This window comes from Nyctereutes procyonoides, unplaced genomic scaffold, assembly GCF_905146905.1.
Source record: "Nyctereutes procyonoides isolate TBG_1078 unplaced genomic scaffold, NYPRO_anot_genome, whole genome shotgun sequence".
Lineage (NCBI taxonomy): Eukaryota > Metazoa > Chordata > Mammalia > Carnivora > Canidae > Nyctereutes > Nyctereutes procyonoides.
Window position 1 is genome coordinate 37,649,294 of NW_026575126.1, and position 23,876 is coordinate 37,673,169.

The 23,876-nt window shown below is 67.5% G+C and overlaps 1 protein-coding gene across 6 annotated transcripts; it reads left to right on the top strand.

The window, feature by feature from the left end:
* Positions 1-2,469: 2,469 nt before the first annotated feature.
* On the top strand, positions 2,470-22,849 carry CAPN15 (calpain 15). Of its 6 annotated transcripts, XM_055339806.1 has the most exons (14): positions 2,470-2,680; positions 8,817-9,109; positions 15,904-16,120; positions 16,598-17,365; positions 18,175-18,383; positions 18,461-18,644; positions 18,726-18,949; positions 19,654-19,779; positions 19,852-20,004; positions 20,324-20,485; positions 20,642-20,874; positions 20,958-21,124; positions 21,240-21,418; positions 21,500-22,849. In XM_055339806.1, the coding sequence occupies exons 2-14, from the start codon at positions 8,928-8,930 to the stop codon at positions 21,675-21,677; spliced, it is 2,982 nt and encodes a 993-aa protein (XP_055195781.1). In that variant the 5' UTR covers positions 2,470-2,680; positions 8,817-8,927; the 3' UTR covers positions 21,678-22,849. The 6 variants fall into 6 exon arrangements, with proteins under 6 accessions (XP_055195781.1, XP_055195776.1, XP_055195777.1 ...); XM_055339801.1 differs by having other exon boundaries at positions 15,904-17,365; XM_055339802.1 differs by having other exon boundaries at positions 15,904-17,365; positions 21,504-21,645.
* The last annotated feature ends 1,027 nt before the right edge of the window (positions 22,850-23,876 follow it).

Here is a 23,876-nt window from a genome sequence, read left to right on the forward strand (position 1 = left end):
GGGATCCCAGGACTCCAGAGGGTCCCCAAGGTCAAGCCTGGGAGACCTGGATGCTCTGTGGGGTGGCAGTGAGGGGGAACCTGGGGGGCTGTTGGGGTGTGGACACGTCCAAGGCCAAGACCCTGCCCAGAGCCACTTCCCTGCTAGTTTTCCAGGGTCTGGGGTGAGTGATACTGCAGGTCCCACCTTTGGTCCTAGTGCCCAGAGCAGACGGTTCCCTATGCAGCCCGTGCAACAGGCTCCCATTGCCAAGCCGGTCAGTGGGACTTGTGCCCTGGTGCCCACAGGTGGGACCAGCAGAACTGGGGGCTGGGGATGGATGGCACTGTTGAGGCCTTGGCTGCAGGCCCCAACCCCAGGATCAGGTCGGTGGGGGTTCAGGAGAGCCCTGTCCCCAGCCTGACACCCTGGGTGACCCCGGCCCTCTGCCTACCCTGTGCGTCTGGAGCCCGCAGATGGAGAAGCTGGAAGCGGGGAGGACGCCTGGCTCCATCGGGTGTTTTGTTTATGCTCTTAAACCCATAGGGGCCTGTGCACGGTCTGGCCCCCTGGCTGCCCAGGCCTGGCCCCTGGCCTGGGCTTCCCAGCCTCCCCGGCCCCCGGGCACAGGGTGGGGCCACAGAACACTTGGTGGAACTCCACCGTAAATGCAAACAGCAGTGCCCATTGCCAGCCAGGAAGCCCCCCGCCCTCCACCCTAACCCTGAAGTGCCCCGGTCTGTCTCAGGTCAGCCCTTGTTGGTAGGGGACTGCTTGACCTTCCAGGTCTTGTCTCCTGGCGTGTGGGTGCTTGCTGTCCTGGGTCCTCCAGCCGTCCATCAGTGCTGAAGGGAGAGCGTCCCGCGTGCCCCCAGCCTGGCTGCCCCAGCACTGCCCCTCCACCTGCTGATAGTTCAGAGGCTGGGAGCTGCAGGCCCCAGGAAGGGCCCTTCCTGGTCACTGGCCGTGGGCGCTTCGCAGAGTGGGCACTGAGGGGTCTTCTGAAAGCTGGCCCGAGCACAGGTCACGCACCTCAGCACGGTGTCCTGCACCGGCCTCCCGTGGCTCAGCATGCGTGTCCCACTGCGGAGGGTCCCTGTGCCCAGATGCCTCCAGAATCTCCACTGCGTGAGGCCCTTGGGGTGTCTCGCTCACCGTTGCATGCCAACGCCCGTAGCAGCACGGGCACCCACAGGATTCACACAGGGGCACTCGCCAGATGCTTCCAGCGGCCACACGGCTGTGCGCCCAGCTCCGGCCTCGGACAGGGTCGCGGAGCAGCTCGCCCGAGACCGCCTCGTGCTGGCTGGGCTCCCCGCCTCTGAAACACTGCGGGGGGGCCTGGTTCAGGGCCAGCGGCTTCTGTGGGGGGCCACGTACCTGTGGGCGCCGGTGCACACAGCCGCCCCAGCCAGTGTCGGGAAGGGGAGTGCAGTCCCTGAGCACCCCCGGGACTGCCCTCGACCGTGCCCTCGTGAGGTGCCGCAGCCACAGGCAGCGGGGAGGGGGAGGCAGCCAGGGGCGCTCGAGGCGGCGGACTTCCTGGGCCCTCCGCCGCCGCCCCGTGTCCCACCTCCGGCACCCCCCCGGCCTGCAGGCACAGGGGCTCCCGCACGACCAGTGCCCCGGCTCCCCCGCTCCCCCGCCCTGGGCTCTGCTCCCGCGCCGCCCGAGGGAGCTTGGCGGGACCGGCCGGACCTGGGGGGCCTGGGGGGGCTCCGGGGCCGCCGCCCGGGGCGGGGCCTCCCGCTGGGCCCCGGGCTCGGCGCTCGTGTTTTAAAAAAAGAAAAAAGGCTTTTTTTTTTTTTGAAAAGCATGTTTTAAATAAAGACAGAGCTAGGGCTCTCGGTGTAAGTCTTTTTTTTCCTTTTAAATATTCATTTATGTATTTGAGTTAGGAGAGCGGAGGCGGGGGGCGGGCCCCGGCGTCACGCCAAGCTGCGGCCGACGCTCCGCCCCTGCGCCCCCGCGTCGCGGCCCCTCCCTTCCCGGGGAGCCGAGGCCACGGGGTCACGTGACCGGGTCACGCAGCAAGGGCCGAGGCCGGGTGTCCGCCCAGGTCGTCCCCCGAGCCCGGGGTGCTAGCGAGGGGGGGCGGGGGTCGGCGACCCGGGAGGGCGCCCGTGCAGGCGGCCGCAGCGCCCGCGCCCGCCGCCGGCAAGGCGCAGCCGGAAGCGCAGGGGCGGGGCCTGAGGGAGCCCCGCCCCTTCCCCGCGCACGGCATTCTGGGAGTCGTAGTCCCTGTCCCTTCCGGGAGCTTCCCTTCCGCCAGTCCGAGAGGGACTGGACACGCCGTGCCGTCCGGAGCGCGGAGCTCGGTTACGTCCCGCGGTGCTGGCGGGCGGGGCGGCCCGAGAAGTCGGCGGGCGCCCGTCGGCCCGCCGCCGAGGACTACGACTCCCGGTTCGCACCGCGCGCAGGGCACCGCCCTGAGCTTCCGGCCTGGCGGCGCCGCGCGGCCCTCTGGGAGCGGTAGTCCGCGCGCGCGATTCACAGCGCCCAGTGCGCCCCGGGCGCGCCGTAGCCGCGGGGCCCCGACCGGGCGCTACGCTACGGAGGCGGCGCAGGGCGCGAGGCGGGTGAGGCGGGCGGGGCGGCTCCGCCACTCGGCGCGGGAGGCCGGCGGCACAAGTTGCGGCTGGGCCGGCACAGGCGAGCGGGCCGAGCCGCGGGGACGAGGCGGCGCCGCCAGGCCGCGGAGGTGAGTCTGGGCGGGTGGGCTGCGCAGGGGCGCTACGAGCTGCGGGCACCCCGGCCCCGAGCGCCCCGAGCCCCGGGCAGGCCCCGCGGCCGCTGTGCCGCGCTCCCGACTCCCACCCCGGACCCGGGTCCCGTCCCCGCCGAGTGTGCAGCCCCGAGCGGCCTCCGCGCCGACCGGCTGGGCCTCGGCTCCGCGGCCGTTGGGGCACCGGGGGCACGGGGGCCGCCTGCTGCTTCCACGGAGGGCGCCCGGCGGGCAGAGGCGCGGAGGGGCAGCCCGGGCTGCGGGGTCGCTGCTGCAGCTGCGGCGGGGCCTGGGGGCGCCCGCGCGAGGCTCAGGGCCCGGGTCAGAGCCCCAGGTCACGGCAGGCGCCCCGGACTCCCGCGGGCTCCCCAGCAGCCTGGGCCCCGGTCGGCCGAGCCCGGGCCTGCTGGCTTCCAGCCCCTGACCGAGCTGGGAGGAGGCCGCCGGGGCGAGGCCGGGCAGGGGCAGGGCCCGGGGCTGCGGGAGGGCAGAGCAGTGTCCTGGTCCACGCACACGCTCAGGAGGGGCCCCAGGGAACGTCGGCGACACCATCCCTCCCGCGAGGCCTGGCCTGGGCACCGGGGTGGATGTGCAGGTGCTGCGCCCCGGTCCGGCCGTCGCACTTGGGCAGCTCCCCTGCGATGGAGTGGGCTTCGTCCTCACCTCCCGGTGGCCAGGCTGCGGGACGGGCGTGGACGGCGCTGCAGGGCAGGAGGAGAGTGGGTCGGCGGCTGCCGCTCAGCAGTGCTGGTATGTCTGCGAGGCGTTGGCCACAGCTTCCCGCTCCCACGCCACCGTGGCCTAGACCTGAGGCCGGACTTCCTCCTCGCACACCGGCGGCCCCCGGCATCCCAGCTTTCCCTACAAGTCGCCCTTTGGAATCAGATTCATCTTGGAAGCCCAGGGCCACCTGCCCTGCGTCCATTTGACAGGAGGGGTGGCGCGTGTTGCAGCCCTGCCATCCCGGAGACGTGGCTATAGAGGCCTGAGTCCCAGGGCCCGGGCCGCACGGCTTCCCAGCCGCCGCCTTCCTCCCTTGGGGTGAGCTGAAGGCTCGGAGGCCCCTGCCCCCCTGAGGCTGTGCTGCTGGTGAGGCCCGAGGTCGTCAGGCTGCCCGGGCCAAGGTTGCGTCTGCCACCTGCAAACACAGAAGTGCCCGAAGTGAGAACGCATCTGGCACCCCTTGTTTCTCCGTAGAAGTTATTATGTGACGTTAAACAGTATCAAACTCGTGAAGTCAGAAACCGAAATTCAGAGAATGTCCCTGTTTCTCTGCAAATGCTGTTTTGGAGAATATGATTAATTTTCTGTGTGGTGCGCAAAGTGACATGTGACTCTGCAGACACTTAAGGACGTGCAGCGACCCGGTCCCCTCCCGTGTGGGCAGCCCAGGCCCCTAGTGTGTGCATCTGGTTCAGGGGCTCGTACCCCGCCCCCCCGCCCCCCGGGAAGCAGGTGCCTTGGAATGTACCGCAGACCCTGCCCGTCCCCTGCTGGTTGTTTCCCAGCTGCATCAGGTGTCCGGAGGTGCCCCCAGGTGCCCAGCTGCACGGCGAGGAGCCCCAACTGCTGTCCTGGCGCTGGCTGCCCGGACCTGTGAGGATGTCGGTCCCTGGCACGGGGGAGAGTCCAGAAATGCTGAGAAGAGTGGCCAGCACCCGCAGTGCGCTCAGGCAGCGGCTCCTGGTCAGGAGGGCGGGGGTGTGGACGGAGCACGGCTCCTCCTAGGAGGAGCTAGTGACCCGTCCGTGCCCGCGGCTTTGCTCCCAGGCCTGGCTGGCTCTGGGCGCGCGGCTGGGGCCCCTGGCCTCGGTGTTGCCTGAGGGCCCCGGTGAGCCGGTGGAGGCGGCCCCCGCGCTGCGGAGCCCGGGACCCTGTTCTGAGCCGAAGGAGCGGAGGGCACTGCGAGCACCCGTGCCCACCAGGTGCTGGTGCGCTGAGGATAAAGCTGCGGGGCTGGCGGCAGCGGTGCCTCCTTGAGGGGAGCGGCCAGTGACACCTGGATCTGAGTCCAGGTGACTCGCTAGCAGCCTGGCTGCTTACCTGGAGCCTGGCCCACTTGGTACCTCTGGGGAAGGTGGGCAGAGCCGGGCTGGCGGAGGCCCCGGCCCCTGGGCCCCAGAGCGTCAACAGTCCTCTGCTGTGCGGCAGCCCTGCTGGGGAGGTCGGGGTTCCAAACTAGGCAGCGAGGTGTTGGCTCAGCCTCCCGACTTCTCCAGAGCCACCAGCCTCCTCTGGGTAAGGCACAGATGCAGCTTCTGAAGGGCCACCAGCCACAGGGACACTCACAAATGCCCGAGGGTCGTCCCTTGTCCAGGCCCACGTGTCCGGAGGTGGGGTGACCCATGTGGCCCTGGCCTGGGGGTGGAGGCAGAGCCCAGACCGATTGCCTGGTTGGCACGCTTCGGTGGACCCTGGGCTCGTGCTGATAAGCCTGAGGGTGGGTCTGCAGGGCCAGAGTCCAGAATCTTCTGGGCAGGGGAGTGCCCTCCCGGTGCGTGTGCCCTCGGCTAAGCTGCTGTCGCCGAGCCTGCCTTCTGCGAGGGGAGGGCCCCTTCCCAAGTGCTGTGGTGTGACCAGGCCGCTCGTGGGGTGGCAGGGCTCGAGCGCAGTGTGGGCATCCCCGACAACGGCCGGTGCCCTCAGGCCCCCTTGAGTGTGGGGCCCGAGCCTGCGGTCCTGTCTGTGCGGGACGGGCTGCGGAGCAGGTGCGTCGGCTGCGCCTTTGGTGTTTCTTCCCCCGAAGCACCCGCGCGCCGCGCAGGCCTGATGGCCCATCCCCGTCACACCCTGCCCATCTGGGGGGCAGGTGGGGCTGGGGGAGGCAGGGAGGTCGAAGTCTGGCCCTCCCCAGACTGGGTCGGCCTAGCTTCACTCTGGCCGGCCCCGCCTGTCCTCAGGCTCGTGGCTGGCCTTCTGGGGGGTGGCCGCCAGGTGCAGGGAGCAGCAGTGTTCTGGGGTGCCCCCCAGCAGGCCGCTGTCCGCCATCCCTCCCCCATGCCTCTGCCCTGGGGCTGACCTGGGGGTTGCTACAGTTCGTGAGGACGGGGAGATTTAAGGAGGCTTGTCCTGGGCCCCGGGTGGGCAGTCGCGGACTTGGGACACCGTGTTCACCACCTCCCCCGGGAGCCATAGCGCGGCGTGGGGAGTGCGTGCAATGGGACGTGGTTGTGGGGGCCGCCCGGAAGAGGCATCACTAAGCAGCACGCAGCGGTGCAGAGCTCGGACCATTGGACTCTGGGACCCCGGGGCATGGGAAGAGCGGGACATAAACACCCCTGCTCGGGCCCCTGGTCCCCTCCACGACCTTACTTGCTCGCAGGTTGCTGACTCCTGCCGGCCATCGCTTTGCCCCGGTCCTTGCCCTGGCAAAGTCTCGCTGGGCAGAAGCAGCTCGCCTGTGTCCCTGCACCGCAGCACCCCGCCCCTGCTCCCCCCCACCCCGTGCTGGGGCCCGCAAGGGCAGGGGGGGAGCAGGTGGGCTCGGGTGGCAGGTCCTGCCATGATCTAAGCAGGTGCTCCCCGCGCAGGGTCGTAAAGAGGGGTTGTCCTCTTGGGGTGCACCGTGCTAGGCACGTGCCCCACCCCAGGCGGGGGGCAGGACGGCGGCCCCACCTCCATGGCTGCCTGAGGCCAGATCTAGGCCACTGCCCTGATTAATTGGAGGGCAGGGACTCCTGAACGAGAGCAGGGAGGACCAGCGCGGCGCCCTGTCGTGGAGCACCCACCTGTCTGCACGATGCAGCATGCAGGAGGCTGGCGTCCCCACGGCATGCCCTCCGGCTTCTGCCCAGAGAGATGCACTCCGCTTCATCCTTCAAGGCACAGCAGCTGGACGGGCAACCTGAGGGGCAGCCTGCAAACATTGTCGGTCACCTGGCGCGCACTGGACGCCAGGCTGTTTCCCAGGCGGGCCGAGATGCGCAGGGGGTGGGTGCTGCGCCCGGCACCTGCCGGCCTGGCCCGCGCCCGTGCCCCTGCCCGGAGAGGGAGGCGGCGCGGGCTGCTTTGCCCGCCCAGCAGGCCCCGTGGGGGAAGGGCGGTGGGACACTTGTCACCTGGAATTGGGGTTTCCTCTGCCCCTCGGGAGGCCCTCGCCTGAGCTTTGTCTCAGGTTCCGAGGCCTGGGGAGCAGGCTGTGTGAACACCCCCCGTGCCGCGTTACGGTGACGTGGAGCCGGGACAAGAGCCAGGGACTGGCCCCAGGCAGCATGGGACTGCTCAGCCAGGGTGCTCCACCAGGGGCTCCTACTCCCATGTCCTCTCCCCACCCCCGGACATGGGGGCGCCGTCATCCCTGAAGACCCCGAGACAGGCCCTCCTGAGCCAGCGGCTGCCAGCCTGTAGCCCACCCTGGAGGCCGCCCACCTGCCCGGCGGGGCCTGCAGGGTCAGGGGTCGCTGGGGGTGCCAGAAAGCCAGTGCAGCTGCTGCAGCCACTGCGGGGCTCAGGGGCGGCTCTGTGGCGGGCAGAGCGCTCCCTGCCGCTGCAGACCCCGCACATCAGCGCCGTTGGTGCGCATCGGGCAGCCCAGCCTGGGCAGGACCTTGGTGCTCTGTCCTCCGGCAGAGCCGGACCCCTGGGCAGCCTGGGCCACATCGTCACTTGGCCTCAGGGCTGCTTCCCCTGGGCGCCGGCCACCCCACCCCGCCCTCTGCCCTCACGGGGGACACGGGCAGAGCTCCTGGTCAAGGCCACCCAGCCCTGGGGCCAAGCACCCCCAGCGGGCATGACTGCCCCTCAGGCCTCCTCGGCCCTCCGCACTCTCTGCACCCTCCATCTGCCCGGGATTTTGCTACGAAAGGAACATGAGAGAGGCTTGGGCTCTTCGTAGTAGGGGCTCCCGCGTGGATGGAGCCCAGGGGTTCCAGGGGTTGCGGGGTCTGGTATAACCATGAGAGACGCAGGTGTCTGCGGTGACCCTGGCAGATGGGGATCTGGGCGCTGCCTGTGTGCAAGCCCCCGGCACGCACGGCCGCTGACTCGGGGGGAGTATGACCGCAGGAGTGCCCAGGGGTCCTGGCTGAGAGCAGCGTCCTGTAGCTCACGCGTGCTTGTACCTAGATTTCATGCTGATACCGAGATAGCTTGGATGTGTGGGTTACGTAAGGTGTTTTCCAGATTCCTGTCTGACCTTCACGTGGCTGCTGGATGACTGGACAGGGCGTCTGGGGCTCCCGTGGGGCTCCCATGGTCGGCCGCGGCAGACGTTCCTGCACAGAGGGGGTGGGATGGTGTGGGTTTTGCAGGCCCGGGGGCCTCTCCTCCTCTGGGCAGCTCGGGTGGACCCCGGAGGGGGCCTTGGGGCCAGGAGACTTGCAAGGCCACCAGACAGTGAGGGTGGCTGCTGCTGTCCACCCACATCCCCGTGCCTCCGAGGAAAGGCCGCCTGACAAACTCTTGCTGCACAGAGGACTCGGCCGGCCTGGCTGGAGCTTGTACGGGTTGGGGGCCCAGAGCTCCTCCGTGTGTCGCCTGGCCCCCACCCGCCTACCCTGTCCGAGCACCTGTGGGGCTGGGGGGACTGGGGAGGGGGCAGGCCGGGCTGCCGGGCGCTGTGCAGCCGGAGCCAAGCGCATGCCCTCCTGGGCCCCGAGCCTCGCAGGAACGGGCCTTGTTCAGATCGAGCCCTGAGGCCTTGCACTCAGCCGTGGGGCTCGGACGGTGTCCCCGGTACAGGCCGTCCCTGCCAGAGGCCCCGCCGGCTGCTCTTGGGGCCTCCGCCCCGCCGTGCACACTTGCTCGGTCCTCCTTTTCCTTTGGACAAATGCCCCTCAATCCTCTTTTCTATGATGAAGCGTGACCGTGGGGTCTGTTTCTCACGGTGGGGAGGCTCCCTTTAAAGACCAGCGAGCGGACGGATGCGGGCACCCCGGGCGGCTACGGGGTGGGGGTGGGCTCCAGCGGAGCAGGGCGCTGCTGGCGGGCGGGCCTCGGGCTGGGAGCCTCAGCCCACACCTCAGCCCCGCGGGGTTCCCGTGTGGGGCCGGGTGCCCAAGGCCCTCGCGTGCTGGGGCGCCCCAGGCTTTGGGGGGCTTCTTTCCTGTGAGTCATGCTGTTTCTCCTGTTTCTCTTTATTCTTTCTGTTTATCTGTGTTGTATGACCGAGCAGCCGGGCCCTGTCTGCCGCGTGGGCGTCGGCCTCCCTCCATGCTCCATCTCGCCCCCTGCCGGCCGCGTGTGACCAGGCCCGGGTCTCGGCGCGGCCGCCACCGCGGGGGCCATGGGGAGCTCCGCCTCCTCGCTGGCCACCGAGACCGAGTCGGACCACGGCTTCCCCGGGGCGCCGCCATACCCCGGGCCCCCTGCAGCAGCTGGCTGGTGTAGGAGCGGCCCGGGGGGCCCCGTCTGGGGCGGTGCCCTGGTCACCCGGCAGCACCAGCCCCCGAGGCCCCGGGCCCGAAGGTAAGAAGGTGGGGACGGGTGGCCTAAGGACAGGGTTTGCAGGGATGGGGCCCCAGACGGAGCTGTAGGGGAAGCCCGGGGCTCCGGGCGGCATGGGTCTGGGCCTGGCTGGCTGCTGCACCTGCGACAGGGACGGGGTGGCCTGCCTGCGGGGCTCTGGCTGCTCAGTCATACAGCCACTTCAGGAGCCTGTTCCTCGGAGTGGGGTGCAGGGGAGGCCCCGGTGCGTGCATGCGGTGCCACTGTGTTACACACCTTCCTGTGTGGGCTGCCTGTAGCCGCGGCCCCGCTCCACCCGGGGTCCAGCCTACGCTGCCTCAGCCCCCCGGGGCGCCTGGCTCAGAGGTTCTGGGGTGACGGGCACTGCCCACTGCTCGGGTCTGGGGCTGCTGGGCCCCAACGTCCCCCTCCTGCCTTTAGCCCACCCCGTGGCCCCACTGGACAGGGGCACCCGCTGCTCGGCAGGCGCTCAGGCTCCTCCGGCCTCGGGCGGAGGCCGTGGTAAGGCACTCTCCCTCTCGGGCGCCTGCCCTGCCGCCTTGGCCGTCACATCCGTGGACATGGCTCACTGGGGTCGGTGGGATGGGCAGCATCCTCATGGGTGTCCCATCTGGGGTGCTGTTAGACCGGAGGCCCACGCCCCCAGCAGAGGGGCAGCTGGCACGGCCCTCGGGTGGCCAGAGCCAGTGTTGGATCATCGGGAGCTTACTGTGCGGGCGTTCCGGTATAGGGGACGCGCTCACAGACGCGTGTCTTTCTGTGGCAGCCTTTTTGCCCTCTAACCTCACCCCCACAAGGTGCGGCTGCAGGGTTTGGAGTTGCTCACCCACATGGCCCCCGAACACCCTGCCCTTGGCCACCCTGTCTCCTGCCCATGGACGTGCCTTTTCTGGAGATGTCCTACAAGTGGAATCCAATATCTTTTGTGCCTGGTTTCTTTCACCAAGTGTGACACCCTCAGAGTCTGGCCACATGGTAGCAGGTGCCAGAGCTTTGTTCCTTCTGGCCGAATAATGAATACCCCATTGTATGGACGGACCCCATCCCGTTGTAGCCAGCCTGCAGTTAACGAACATTTGGGTATTTCCACTTGGTTTTTATGAACCGTGCCGCTGTGAGCATCCACGTGCCAGCTCCCACGCCGACATGTTCTCCCTTGGGTGGGGACCCTGGACGTGACGGCTGACGGTTACTGGACTCGGCTTAACTCTAAGAAACTACCAGGCTGTTTGCCACCAGCGGTGTAGGGGAGGGCGCTGGTTCCCCTCCGGCCCGGCCTGGCCTACGCTTGTGACCATCTGGTTCTAGACATGCCGGTGGGTGTGGGGCGCCGTCCCCACGTGGTTTGATCGGCATCTCCCTGACTGAGGACGCGGGGCATCTTCCCTTCATCTGTCCACACGCCTCTTAGAAATTCCCATTTACTTCCTTAGGCTAAACTGCTGGGAGTAGGATTCCTGGGTCTGGAGGGCCGGCCCCGCCAGCAGCAGACCGGGTAGACCCTGTGGGGCTGGCCAGGCAGCGGCCTCGCGCCGTGCCCGAGCGTGCAGAGGGGCACGCGTCTGCATCACTTTGGATCCTGGCGCCGCTGCCGCACCAAGTCGAACCTTCTCATTCCCCTGGCCTCCTGCTGGCCTCCTCCCCCGGGGGCACAGCGGCTCTTTCCCACCGCCCACCGTAGCCAGCCAGACCCAGGTCAGTCACTGTGCACCCCTGGGAGCAGCAGGCCAGGCAGGAGGAAATGCCGTGGGCCGCCTCGAGGGAGTCACAGACGCCCCGGCTTGGGGAGCAGGGGCAGGCAGATGGCAGGAAGAGGGACAGGCAGGTGGCCACACAACCACCCCCACAGGCGCCCTGCCCCCAACACCCCTGTACATGTGGACACATGGATGCACGCGTGTGCTGCTCTGCCACTGGGTGGAGGCGCAGCCTGCCCTGGGGGACCAGGGGGCCCTGAGGAAACCAGAACACCTGCCACGCCTGGGCCTGCTGCCTCCTGGGCCAGAGCCACCCGATTGCCCTGCTGCGGCCGGGAGAGCCAAGTGTGGGCGTGTTTCCCCGTCTCCACCGCCAGGGAGATGCAGAGCAGGAGGGTGACCCCAGAGGAAGGCACCCGGGCACGCCTCCGAGCCTTGGGGTCAGAGGTCAGGTGGCCACAGCTGTCGCCTTGTGTGTGGGGATGCCACGTGTCAGCCCGCCGTGTCTGGGGGGGAGAGGCATCCCCCAGTGGGGACCAGGAGCATCCACGTCCTGCTGACATGTGTTCTGCCAACTGGGGGACTTTGCTGTGTGCCCCAGCACAGCCCCACTCCCCCATCTTGGATAGGAATGTGGTGCTGGCAGTCCCCAGATTCGGAGGGCACCGCAGGTACTTGGGGTGGGGGTTCTCTGGAGAGTTGCCTCAATTTCCAGTTGACTTGGCCTTTCTTTCCAAGGCAGCTGATGCCCCCCAGGACATGACCCAGTCCATGCCCTGGAGTACATGATGCCGTGGAGTCTGCCGTGGGTCCGGGCTCCCTACGGTGGGCTTCCTCCCGGGCTGGTTGGGTGCCCTGGCCTCTCAGTGTCTCCTGAGCCCTTGGCTCCTGCCCAGGCCCCGCATCAGGTTGGGGTGACCTCAGGGTTGGGGCATCAGAGGAGGGGGGCCCAGGGACATGAAGGTAGGGGCCCAATCACGGGCTCCTCCAGGCACCCAGCCGCTGACCCTGGAGCCACTTCGCCTCAGCCTGCCCAGTGACACCGAGATGTGGGCGCGGGGGTCAGAGAGGGAGCAGAGCGCTGTCCCCGCCAGCTGTGCGGGGGCCCCTGTGCCACTGCTTGTCCTCTGGGTCCCCAAGGCTAAACTTAAGTTTTAGGCACTGTCTCCATTTAAACTTCTCTGAACCCCAGATACAGTCTTTGTGACGTGCTTTATCCACCACAATGGCTGTGAAACCTGCCGTGTCCCACCTGTGTGCCTGGGCACTGGCCAGGACCAGTGGACACCAGGCCTCGTGGTCAGCTAGGCCCAGGTCACGGACTGGCCAGCTAGCGGGTTAGGAGGGTCAGCAGGAGTTGAGCCCCCCCCCGTCCCCCAGGCTGTCCTCACCTTGCATCTGGGACCTCTCTGAGCCCTGGGGCCGAGGGCAGGTGTCCTAGCAGGGCTCATCCACCTCCTGCACGGGGCTCCCACACGGGGACAGGGGCTGAGTCTTCTCTCTGGAGACCCCTCCTGGGGCAGAGGGTCTGCAAAGTGTCAGACTAGCTCTGCTGGCCCCCGGAACCAAGCCAGGTGAGGTGCAGGGTGAGAGGCCGGCCCCTGAGCCTGGAACTGGGGTGCAGGCGGCCCAGGGCTGAACACGTGCATGTGTGTCCATGGGCACAAGCTGTGACCCACACCTGGACTGCGGGCCCTTCCCTGAGTGGGGAGTGGCATGGGGGGCCCCGGTGGTCTCCAGGAAGGTTTCCAAGGCTTTCGTAGCACAGAAGCCAGGGCGAAGCTGAGCTGCCCCGCTCTGCTGGTGCCGAGGGCCCTGCGTTGAGCCCAGCCTGGCACCGCCACACCTGCTCGCCCTATGGCCCCGCCTGGCAAGGCCGTGGGAGCCCGTGAGCCGCAGCGTGCAGGCTGGAAGGTGGCCTCTCAGTTGGCCCCAGGCCCTGGGAAACCATCCTGTTGCTCAGGGAGGTTTCTCGATTTTTTGAAGAAGCAAGTTTTCTTTCTTCCTGAACCAAAAGGGTTTGGCAGAAACACAGCGTCAGAAGCCTAGGCTTCGTGCCTCGAACAGAACAATTGATTTTTCTCCCAGGCAGAGCATCTGCAGTCAGCGTAGGGACTGGGTCGAGCTGTGTAGACGCCCCTCACACCCAGACTAGCTCTCGAGAAGCAGGTCGAGGGGCCGGCTGCGCCCCCGACATTGACCCAGCTCCCGCCAAGGCACCCTAGCGCCCCACATGCACTGCCCTCGGCTGTGCCAGGCACTGCCCACGCCCAGCCTCGTGGGGTGCCTGGCCGTCCCTGCGGCCCCTCCTCCGGGGCCGGGGCCCGAGCATCGGCCTTGCCCCTGAGTCATAGGTGTGTTCTGGGACGGGGGCTGCAGCCAGGGGAGGAGGCACTTGGAGACAGGCTGCTAGAGCAGCTGCTACACACAGGCTCCTCCGTTTGTCCCACTTTGACCTTGGGCACCCCGTGTCCCACCTGCCCGGTGACCTTACGGGGCTGGGCGGCGCTCTGCTACCGCCCCGCAGGGCTGCTGGGTGCTAGCGGGACCGGGCAGGGTGCGCGAGCGGCGGCCTGGTTGGCAGTGGGCGGGGGAGTGGACGGGCCTGCCCCTCGGACTACGGCCTGTCCCTCCCGTGAGCCACGCGTGCCCGGGCTCAGCCGTGTGCCGGCGGGCGGGCCTCAGCACTGCGGGATGGCCTCACGGTCAGGTGCGTGCCCAGGGGCCCGGGAAGACTGGAGGCAGCTGCTTCGGGGACGCAGCCGGCAGCCCCAGTCGGGGTGGTCGTCACCCACTCGTGCCCTGGCCCTCCAGCTCTTTTTTTTTTTAGATGAAATTTACATAAAGTAAGCATTTCAGAGGCCGTGACCCGCTGGTACCCAGCATCACCATTCCCCCCCCCCCGGGGCCCCCCGGCTTCTGGCCGCCTTTGCATCTCCTGCCCAAAGCTTTGGTGCAAACGACTCCGCGGCCTGTGGCCTTTGTGTCCGGCTTCCCCCACGTGGCATCTGGTCGGGCACGTGCGCGTCGTAGCCTGTACCACACGCACGTGTCCTCCGTTCCCTGACGTTTGTTTCCACCGCCTGACTGTTGTGAGTGGATCTGCCCGTGGGTTTGCTAGGGTTCCGCTCCTCGGTGCCCGGGGGGGTGTGCGCGGGGCCGGTGCCAAGTCGCAGAGGCTGCGGGGGCGCTGGGCCGTCCCCACCCTGCACGCCCCGGGGGCCCTGAACCATCTCCGGGGTTTGCTTTGCTCTTCCCTGAGGCAGGTGAAGTGAGCATCTCTCCACACACGCCCGTGGCCGCTCGTGTGTCCTCTGGAGAAATGACTGTTCCAGGCCTGTTTCTGAAAAGAGTTTTTATTGTCTGTTGTTCAGTTGTAAGAGCTCTTTGTTTCCTGGATACAAGACCCTTTTCAGACACGATTTGCAAATATTTTCTCTCATTTTATGAGTTCTCATCGCTCTCTTGGCTGTGCTCTTTGAAGCACGGAAGTTACTCATCTTCCTGAAGTATAATTTTTTTCCTTTATTTGCCTGTGCTTTTAGTGCCACATGTAATAATCCATTGTGAAAACCAAGATCACAAGAAATTTTAAGATTTTATGTATTTTGAGAGAGCGCACGTGCGAGCAGGGGAGAGGCGGCAGGGCAGAGAGCCTCAAGCAGACTCCCCGCTGAGCCCAGAGCCCAAAGGACCCAGCAACGTGCCCTTCGAGGTCACAGAAATTACTTAGGTTTTTTTTCTACAGATTTTGTGACTTTCCTACATTTCGATTATTGATCCATTTTGAGTTAATTTTTGAATATGGTGTGAAGAAAGGGCCCATCTTCCTTCCTTAGTGCTTAGATCCTGCCCTCCCAGCACCATTTGTTGAAAACTGCCCTTTCCCCACGGAGTGGTCTTGGCACCACTGCCTAACATGATTTCACCCAAGGCGGCCGGCTGGCTCAGTAGAGCCTCATAATCTTAATCTCGAGGCTGTGAGTTCAGGCCCCACATTGGGCCTTTTCAGTAGGTACTGAAAAGAAAAGAAAAATAAGGAAACGTGTGAGGGCATGTCTCCGGGTCCTTCAGCCCTGCCGTCCTGGCCGCACGGACCGTGTGGGGACTTGCGGTGTGTCCCTGTGGTAGTGCCGCCGGTCCTGATACTCCCTCTTTGAGGATTGTTTTGGCTCCTTGGGGGAGTCCTTGCAGTTTGACATGAATTTCAAAATCCACTTTTTCCATTCCTGGGGTGGGGAGAAGAGGCCACTGGGAAGTTGGTGGGGATTGCATTCCGCCTGTGAATCTGTAGGTCACTTTGGGTGTGACCATCACGTCAGCTGTATGGTCTTCGCTCTGAGCCCAGGGTGAGTGTCTGCTCGTTGGGGTCTTCTGTGGTTTCTTCCAGTCGAGCGTTGTAGCGCTCAGAGTACAAGGGTTCTCCTTCTTAAAATGTATCCCTAGGTGTTGGTGTAATTCTAGATGAGACCATTCTCCCACCTTCCCTTCTGTTGTGGCTGGCACGGCAACATGGCTCATGGTTGTGTGTCGGTCTCGTGCCCTCCAGTGTCGCTGGGTTCATCCGTTAGCTCTAGTGGTGGTTTTGGTGGATTCTTGGGGCTTCTATGTGTAGGATCGTGCCCTCTGTAAGCACAGGTGGCTTTACCTCTTCCTCCCCACTTGGATGCCTCTTAGCTCTTTGGCTGCCTCGTTGCTCTGGCTGGGACTGCAGTATGGTGCTGAGCCCCGGGTCTCAGGGGGACAGCCCGCAGCATGTCACTGCTGGGATGTGCGCCTGCTTTTGAGGAGGCTCTCTATCTAGCCTGTCGAGGAAGCTCATTTGTACGCTCCTGGAACTGATCGAAGTTGGCCTCCCCAGCAGGTTCCGTGGCCTCCAGGGTGGTGTGGCTCTGCCCCGTCCCGGCGTCTCCCCAGGCCCACCCCTCCGGAGGGGTCTCGGGACACACCTGTGAGGTCCCATGGGGCCTCCTGAGCCCTCAGAGTCCTGGAGCCCCACATGGGCTGCGCTCCGGGGCCTGCCGTTGTGGCTCGACCCCTTTGTCCCGGAGGACACTGTTGCCCTGGGCCTGCACTGATCAGGACCTTCCCTTGCAGCCACACGCACTCACCTGGGTCCATGGCCACGGTCGGGGAGTGGTCCTGTGCGCGCTGCACCTTCCTGAACCCGGCCGGCCAGCGCCAGTGCTCCATTTGTGAGGCCCCCCGGCACAAGCCCGACCTCGACCACATCCTCAGACTCAGCGTGGAGGAGCAGAAATGGCCCTGCGCCCGCTGCACCTTCCGAAACTTCCTGGGCAAGGAGACTTGCGAGGTGTGTGGCTTTGCCCCAGAGCCCGTGCCTGGCGCCGCCCTGCTGCCCGTCATCAACGGAGTCCTGGCAGAGCCCAGGGGCGGCTGCAAGGAGGACGCGGGTCCCGTGCGGACGGGGGGGCTGGCGCCTGCAGAGCCGCCTCAGAGGCGGCCCGATGAGGAGGAGGAGGAGGAGGCTGTGAAGGAGGAGCAGCAAAGGGCGGCGGAGCCCGGGAGTGGCTGGGCCTGCCAGCGCTGCACGCTGCACAACACGCCGGTGGCCAGCTCCTGCTCTGCCTGCGGGGGCCCCCGGAAACTCTCGCTGCCCAGAATACCCCCCGAGGCCCTGGTGGTCCCTGAGGTCGTTGCCCCTGCTGGCTTCCACGTCATTCCGGCCCCACCCCAGCCCGGGGAAAGCACCGAGGCTGACCTTCCCCCTGCCACTGACCAGGAGCCGCCCCGGGCGCCATCCTTCAGCCCCTTCTCGTCCACCCTGCAGAACAACCCTGTGCCTCGCAGCCGCCGCGAGGTGCCCCCGCAGCTGCAGCCACTGGTGCCTGAGGCTTCCCAGCCTTCACCCTCTGCCAGCTCCAAGGGGCCCTCCCAGGGCCCGGGGTGGACTGCAGCCGGGGCGTCCCGCCTGGCGGAGCTGTTGTCGAGCAAGCGACTGGGCATGCTGGAGGAGGAGGCCGAGGGCAGCCCGGCGCCGCACCGCTGCAGCTCCTGCTCCGCGCCCGGGCCCTCAAGCCCTGCACGCTGTGAGGTCTGCGGTGCCGCGCCGGGCAGCGATGTCATCGACCTGGCTGGAGACACTGTGCGCTATAAGCCAGCCACCCCCTCCAGCCCCGACTTCACCACCTGGTCGTGCGCCAAGTGCACACTCAAGAACCCCACGGCGGCCCCCCGGTGTACGGCCTGCGGCTGCTCCAAGCTACACGGCTTCCAGGAGCACGGTGAGCCCCCAACCCGCTGCCCAGACTGTGGCGTGGACAGGCCTGGGCCCTGCTCAGCCCACAAGGCCAGCTGCCCGTTCCCCGTGGCGCCGCCCGAGCGCCCGAACCAGTGGGCCTGCCCTGCCTGCACTCTGCTCAACGCGCCCCGGGCCAAGCACTGTGCCGCCTGTCACACGCCCCAGCTCCTGGTGGCCCAGCGCCGGGGTGTCACGCCCCTGAGGCGCAGGGAGAGCATGCACGTGGAGAAGCGGCGGCAGACAGACGAGGGTGAGGCCAAGGCCCTCTGGGAAAACATCGTGGCCTTCTGCCGGGAGGTGAGCGCCCTCGGACGGCTGGCTCTCCCCCACCCCCGATCAAGGCGGTTGCTCCTCTGTCCTTCCCTGCTGTCTGTTCTCTGGCCAGAGGGGCAGCACCCCTTCCTGCGAGCTCTGAGCTCCAGCCCACTCCCTGTCCCCGCATCCTGCGCCTTCTTCCCCTGTACCCATGAGGGTCCGTGACTCCGTTACCTGTGCTCCTGGCCCTCCTCAGTTGTGATTTCCCGTAGATGGTGAAGCCACCGGGAGGGGGGGATGAAGGGGGAGGCTTCGTGCCAGCAGGTGGGCCCCGTGCTTCCCCTGGCCGTGGAGACCCTGCTGGAACAGGATTGGGACTCTCCCTTGTGCTCTTCTGTCCTTGGAGGTGTGGAAAGCCTGAAGCCAGTGCAGCGCGACCCCCCAGAGTCACTGGGAGGGGCTGTCTGTCTCCCCTCGGGTTGCCACCCCATCACTGCCAGCCGCCTATCCTGACAGCCTGTCTGGGGGCGTGTGTCCTGGCTTCCACGTCCCAGCCAAGCTCCCACGTCTCTTATTGGGGCCTTCGGCATGGCAAGGGAGCCACCCAGGTTCCCTGCACCCTGTGGCCTCTAGGGTGGGGGCTGGAGCCCCCAGGGGCGTGCAGTGTCCCGGTGGGCTGCAGTCCCCTGTGCCCACACTGGGTGGTATGGCTCACCCAAGCCCTGGCCTAACCCTCCACATCAGTCAGGGTGGCCACACACACACCCTTTTCCTTCTGGAGCATTTTCAGGGTGTTCCGGGTGGTGGGCCTCAACCAGGTGGAGTCTGAGTGTGAGGCCATGCCCCTACAGAACAGTGTGAACTTCGTGGACGACAGCTTCCCCCCGGGGCCCGAGTCTGTGGGCTTCCCCGCGGGTGACAGCGTCCAGCAGCGCGTGCGGCAGTGGTTGCGGCCCCACGAGATCAACTGCTCCGTCTCCAGGGACCACAGCACCTCGTGGTCTGTGTTCCACACTCTCCGGCCCTCAGACATCCTGCAGGGGCTGCTGGGGAACTGCTGGTGAGCTGGGCGCCCACAGAGGGGCTGGGCAGCAGACAGTGTGGCAGTGCTCATGGTGAGGCCCCGGCTCTGTGCAGGTTCCTGAGCGCACTGGCTGTGCTGGCCGAGCGGCCTGACCTGGTCGAGCGGGTGATGGTCACACGCAGCCTGTGCGCTGAGGGCGCGTACCAGGTGCGGCTCTGCAAGGACGGCACATGGACAACGGTGCTCGTGGACGACATGCTGCCCTGTGACGAGGCTGGCTTCCTCCTCTTCTCCCAGGTGGCGGGGTGGGTGGGCACGGGAGGGACGTCGCAGGTGTCGGCAGGCGTCAGGCCTCACGACTCCAGCTCCTCCCCATAGGCTCAGCGGAAGCAGCTGTGGGTGGCCCTCATCGAGAAGGCGCTGGCCAAGCTGCACGGCTCCTACTTTGCCCTCCAGGCAGGGCGCGCCATCGAAGGCCTGGCCACGCTCACCGGTGCCCCCTGTGAGAGCCTGGCGCTGCAGGTCAGCTCCACTAACCCCCGAGAGGAGCCCGTTGACACTGACCTCATCTGGGCCAAAATGCTGAGTTCTAAGGAGGCTGGGTAAGAGGGGCGGGCGCTGTGGCGGTCAGCAGCGTTGGGAGGAGAGGCGAGACGAGGGGACAGCCAGGCCGGGGCCTGGAGCGGTGGGATGAGCAGGGCAAGTGCCCTCTGACCCACAGCCTGCATCTCCAGTGTTGCCAACATCCCCCACTGCCCGGCTGGTGTGGGGAGCAGGCAGGATGCTGCCCACTGGCCTGTACCTGGAAGGCCTCATTCTGACCTGGGCCTGTGATGACCATCAGCACCTGCTTGGAGCCGCGTGGAGGGAGCCCCACAGAGGCAGCTGGTGGGAGTGGGGTTTGCCTTCTAAGAGCTGGCACATGCTGGCCGGCGTGTCTGTGGGAAGGGCCTAGAACCTTAAGCCTGGGAGAGGTGGCTCCCTCGTGCCAAGACCTTGTGCTTTCAGCTGGTACGGGGCAGTATCGCCACCATCGGAGAGCCGCAGCCCTGCGCTGGCAGGACCGGGCCCGCCCAATCCCTAGCCCAAGGCTTCTGAGCTCTGGAAACACTGGAGGAAGCTGGGCCGGCACTTCCTGTGGCTCCCTGGGCCCCCACAGACAGGAAGGAACCCCCCCACCCTCCGGTGCTCACCACCCATCCATCCCCTTGCCCCTGTGCAGCACCTCCCCGCTGGGGGGCAGGGCCAGCAGAGGCCCCTGGGAGCGAAGGGGCTCCCGGTCATTGAGGCTGCTCTGCCCACACAGGTTCCTCATGGGTGCCTCCTGTGGGGGGGGCAACATGAAGGTGGACGATGCTGCCTACGAGAGCCTGGGTCTGCGTCCCCGCCATGCCTACTCTGTCCTGGATGTCCGCGACGTCCAGGGCTGCAGGTAGGGGCCGGGTGGATGTGTGGTGGAAGCAGTGGCAGGCGTGGTCCTGGCCCTCAGCCCTGTGGTCCACAGGCTCCTGCGCCTCCGGAACCCGTGGGGCCGCTTCTCCTGGAATGGCAGTTGGTCAGATGAGTGGCCTCACTGGCCGGGGCACCTGCGTGGCGAGCTCATGCCACACGGCAGCAGCGAGGGCGTCTTCTGGATGGAGTACAGCGACTTCATCAGGTACCTGGACCCTGCAGGCCTGGGCTGTACTGTGCCTCCCCCGTGGCAGTCCCCAGGCTCCAGCTGCCTTCCCCTGGGCTCACCTCCCGTGTCACCCACGTGTCCTGCCCAACACCTCGGGCCCTGAGCAATGCTAGAATGCCGGGCAGCTCAGGGTGCAGCCCTCCCCGGCGCCCCCTGCTGGTGTCCACAGGCCCCCCCAGACCCTGCTTCTGGGAGATGCCAAGGGTGCCCTGGGGCAGAGGGTGGAGGGGTCGCGGGAAGCTCCCGTGCCTGAGCCCGGGTGAAAGCTGCTGGGTGGGGCTGCCCTCGCGTCTAGGTACTTCGACTCCGTGGACATCTGCAAGGTGCACTCGGACTGGCAGGAGGCGCGTGTGCAGGGCTGCTTTCCCAGCTCCGCCAGCGGCCCCGTGGGGGTGACTGCTCTCACGGTGCTGGAGCGCGCGTCCCTGGAGTTCGCGCTCTTCCAGGAGGGCAGCAGGTGGGCGGGCCCCGAGCTGGGGGCGGGGCTACGTGCGGGGGCGGAGCCGCGGGCGGGGCTATGTGCCGGGATGGAGCGGGGCGACCGTGCTGTGGGCGGGGCGGGGTGGCGCGGGCGCGGGCTGCGGGCCGCTGACGGCGGGGTCGGTGGCCGCAGGCGCGCGGACTCGGTGGACAGCCACCTCCTGGACCTGTGCGTCCTGGTGTTCCGCGCGTCCTTCGGCAGCGGGGGCCGCCTGAGCCTGGGCCGCCTGCTGGCCCACAGCAAGCGTGCGGTCAAGAAGTTCGTCAACTGCGACGTGATGCTGGAGCCCGGCGAGTACGCCGTGGTGTGCTGTGCCTTCAACCACTGGAGCCCCGCGGCGCCCGGACCCCCGGCCAGCGCGCAGGGTACGCGCCCCGCCCCCGTCCCCCTGACCCCCGCCCCCCCACCCCCTGAGCCCCGCTCACTCGCCCCCCCCGCCCCCCTGCAGCCTCCAGCCCCTCCGCGGGGGCCCCGCGCTGCGCCCCGCAGCCGCCGGGCCACGTGCTGGCCGTGTACAGCTCCAGGCTGGTCATGGTGGAGCCCGTGGAGGCCCAGCCAACCACGCTGGCCGACGCCATCATCCTGCTCACCGAGAGCCGGGGCGAGCGCCACGAGGTGGGCCGGCCGGGCGGGCAGGGGGCTGGGCAGGGGGGCGGGAGGGCGCCGGGAGGGCACGGCCCGGGAACCCCCGCACGGAACCCCCGCCCACCCGCGCCCCGTCCTTGGCCAGGGCCGCGAGGGCATGACCTGCTACTACCTGACGCATGGCTGGGCAGGGCTCATCGTGGTGGTGGAGAACCGGCACCCCAAGTCCTACCTGCACGTGCAGTGCGACTGCTCCGACAGCTTCAACGTGGTGTCCACCCGGGGCAGCCTGCGCACCCAGGACAGCGTGCCCCCCCTGCACAGGTGCGCCCCGCCCCGCCCCCATGCCCCCTGGCCCGAAGCCTGCACAGGCCGCCACCGGCCCTCACCGGCCCCCTCCCCCAGGCAGGTCCTGGTGATCCTGTCCCAGCTGGAGGGCAACGCGGGCTTCTCCATCACGCACCGCCTGGCGCACCGCAAGGCTGCCCAGGCCTTCCTCAGTGACTGGACAACCTCCAGGGGCACCCACAGCCCCCCGCTCACACCCGAAGTCGCCGGCCTGCACGGCCCCCGGCCTCTGTGACCACCCCACCTTCCCAGCCTCCATGCGCACTTTATGAGGGAGACCCCAACAGAGGACGCTTGAACCAGAATCTCAGGACCCTGCCCAGGGAGCCACTAGCCGCAGTAGCTTCCCCTCGGCCTCGCCCCTGCCCTCCCTCCTGCCCAAGGCTCCCAGCACAATACCTCGAACCCGCCTGCAGCGGGGCCTGGACACCAGACCCTCTGCCCAGCCGCCTCAAGGCCGGCTTCAACTGCCAGGCTCCGACGAGGCTTCCCATTCCCCGAGGCAGCCAAGAGCCCTGCTCCTAGAACCATCGGGGCAGGTGGGAGGCCGCGACCCCAGAGCAAGAGCAGGGGTCCCTCCCTTGTAGGGGTCGGGTTGGGACCCAGGATGAAGAGCGATCATCTTCTCTATGACAGATCAGAGGCTGGGACCCCAGGGCAAGCAGGGACCACCCTGTCTGTGGGCCCTGAGACCAGGAGCCGTCTGTCCCCAGCTTGCCCCCAGAGCACATCGCCTGCCCCTGGCCCCCGCAGGGCAAGCGGGGCCCCTGGACTCCCAGCTGTGCATCCCAGGAGGAGGGTGCCTGGCAACCGTGGGCTCGGGGCTGGGATGGGGAAGGGCCCAGTGGCCCCTCTGGCGACACTATGCAATTCCTGGAGCCCCTGCCAGGACCCAAGAAGCCATGTCCCAGGGGCTGCGGGTCAGGGTCCCACCAGACCCAGCCCTGCTGCGTGGAGAGGTGGTGCATGCAGCGCCGCCTGACCTCTGCCAGGAGGACCAGGGCCGGCAGCCCCTCCAGCTCCTCCCCCACCTCAGACCCCGGAGCGGCCCGTGGCCCCCACCATCCTCCGCCGCGGCTCCATCAGGCTGGAGTCCCGCCTCTGCCGGGGACCTCTGAGGCCAGCTTCCTGGGCCCCTGGTCTCGGTGCCCAGCCCCACGGGCCGTGGGAAGCCCCAGGCCCTCCTACACCAGGAGACACTTGGGGCAGCACGGCCCTCCCTGGGGCCTCCTTTATAGCCCTTCCTTTTACTCTGAGCTGTGAATATTTTTAACCCTGTACATACGGCCAGCTCTTCCGACAGAGACTATTTTATCACTTGCAGTCCCCATCCCTGTAGGATGGTTCTTCACGGGGGTTTCCACACTCAGGCTCCAATGGACCAAATAAAAATGTTTTGTTTTCTAAGAGTGCCTCCCGGTCTGTGCCGCCCGTCCCGGGCCCCCCGCTGCCTCCCTGCCGTCCACGGGGAAGGGGTGCTCAGGGGCATCCCGTCGCTGGCACCTCTGAAGGACTGAGTGTCCGGGCAGGGCAGAGGCTTGGGCCAGACCCTGCAGCGGTCGTCAGCCTTGTCCCCGCGTGTGTGGCTTTTCCCCATGCGTCATCCTGTCGGGCGGACCTGTCCTCATCTGCCAGTCGGTGGCGGGGGGGGGGGGGGGGGGCGATGGAGCAGTGTCAGGCCCGGGTGCCGGCCGCCCTGTGCCTTCCCCGTGCCCTCCCGCGCACCCTGCGAGGCCCCAGCCCCGTGTCCTGGGTGGCGGGCTCCCCAGCGGCCGCCCACGGAGACTGCGGGTGGGTTGCGGGGCCGGCGCCGTGGAAGAGGCCTGTCACAGGCCAGCCTATCGAATGTGAAAGCAATTAAAGCCACCAGCAGTGTTCGCTCCGGGCGGGCCTCGGGCAGCGGGGCAGCTGCCACAGCACATCTCCCGGGCGCGCTGCGCCTCCGCGGCTGCGCTGGCCACGCGGGCTCTGTCCCGGGGGGGGGCTGCGTGGGGTTGGCACACACCTGGCCCTGTTCTCCCGGGGCGTCCTGGCGGCCTGGCCCAGGAAGGGAGAGGGGGATCGCGGGTGCCCCAGGTCCTTGTGTCCGGCCAGCAGGGGTGTCAGGGGGCTCCAGTGGGGAGTGGGGGGAGCGTAGTGGAAAGGGGCCCGGTGTTCACGGAGGAGTCGGGGAGGCCCCTCGTCCCGGTGCTGTTATGACTGGGGGGCTTAGGGGAGATGCTTGCGGGGCTGAGGTGGGGGCTTGGCCTGTCGGGAGGCCCCGGGAGGCGGCTGGGGAGCAGCGTGGCAGGGGACACGGGCAGGGGGCGGGGGGCGGGGATGGAGGAGAGGGGGCAGGGAACGGGCAGGGGATGCGCTGGGGGACAGGACAGGGGCTGGGTAGCAGCGTGGCAGGGGACAGGGGCAGGGCACAGGGGCTGGGGAGCAGCGTGGA

Bases quoted from the DNA above. Each gene is read 5' to 3' on its own strand.
- CAPN15 (XM_055339801.1), top strand. From the start codon at position 8,928: ATGGGGAGCTCCGCCTCCTCGCTGGCCACCGAGACCGAGTCGGACCAC. The intron at 18,645-18,725 runs GTGGCGGGGTGG...TCCTCCCCATAG, and splicing joins GCTTCCTCCTCTTCTCCCAG to GCTCAGCGGAAGCAGCTGTG. The intron at 18,950-19,653 runs GTAAGAGGGGCG...CTGCCCACACAG, and splicing joins CTGAGTTCTAAGGAGGCTGG to GTTCCTCATGGGTGCCTCCT.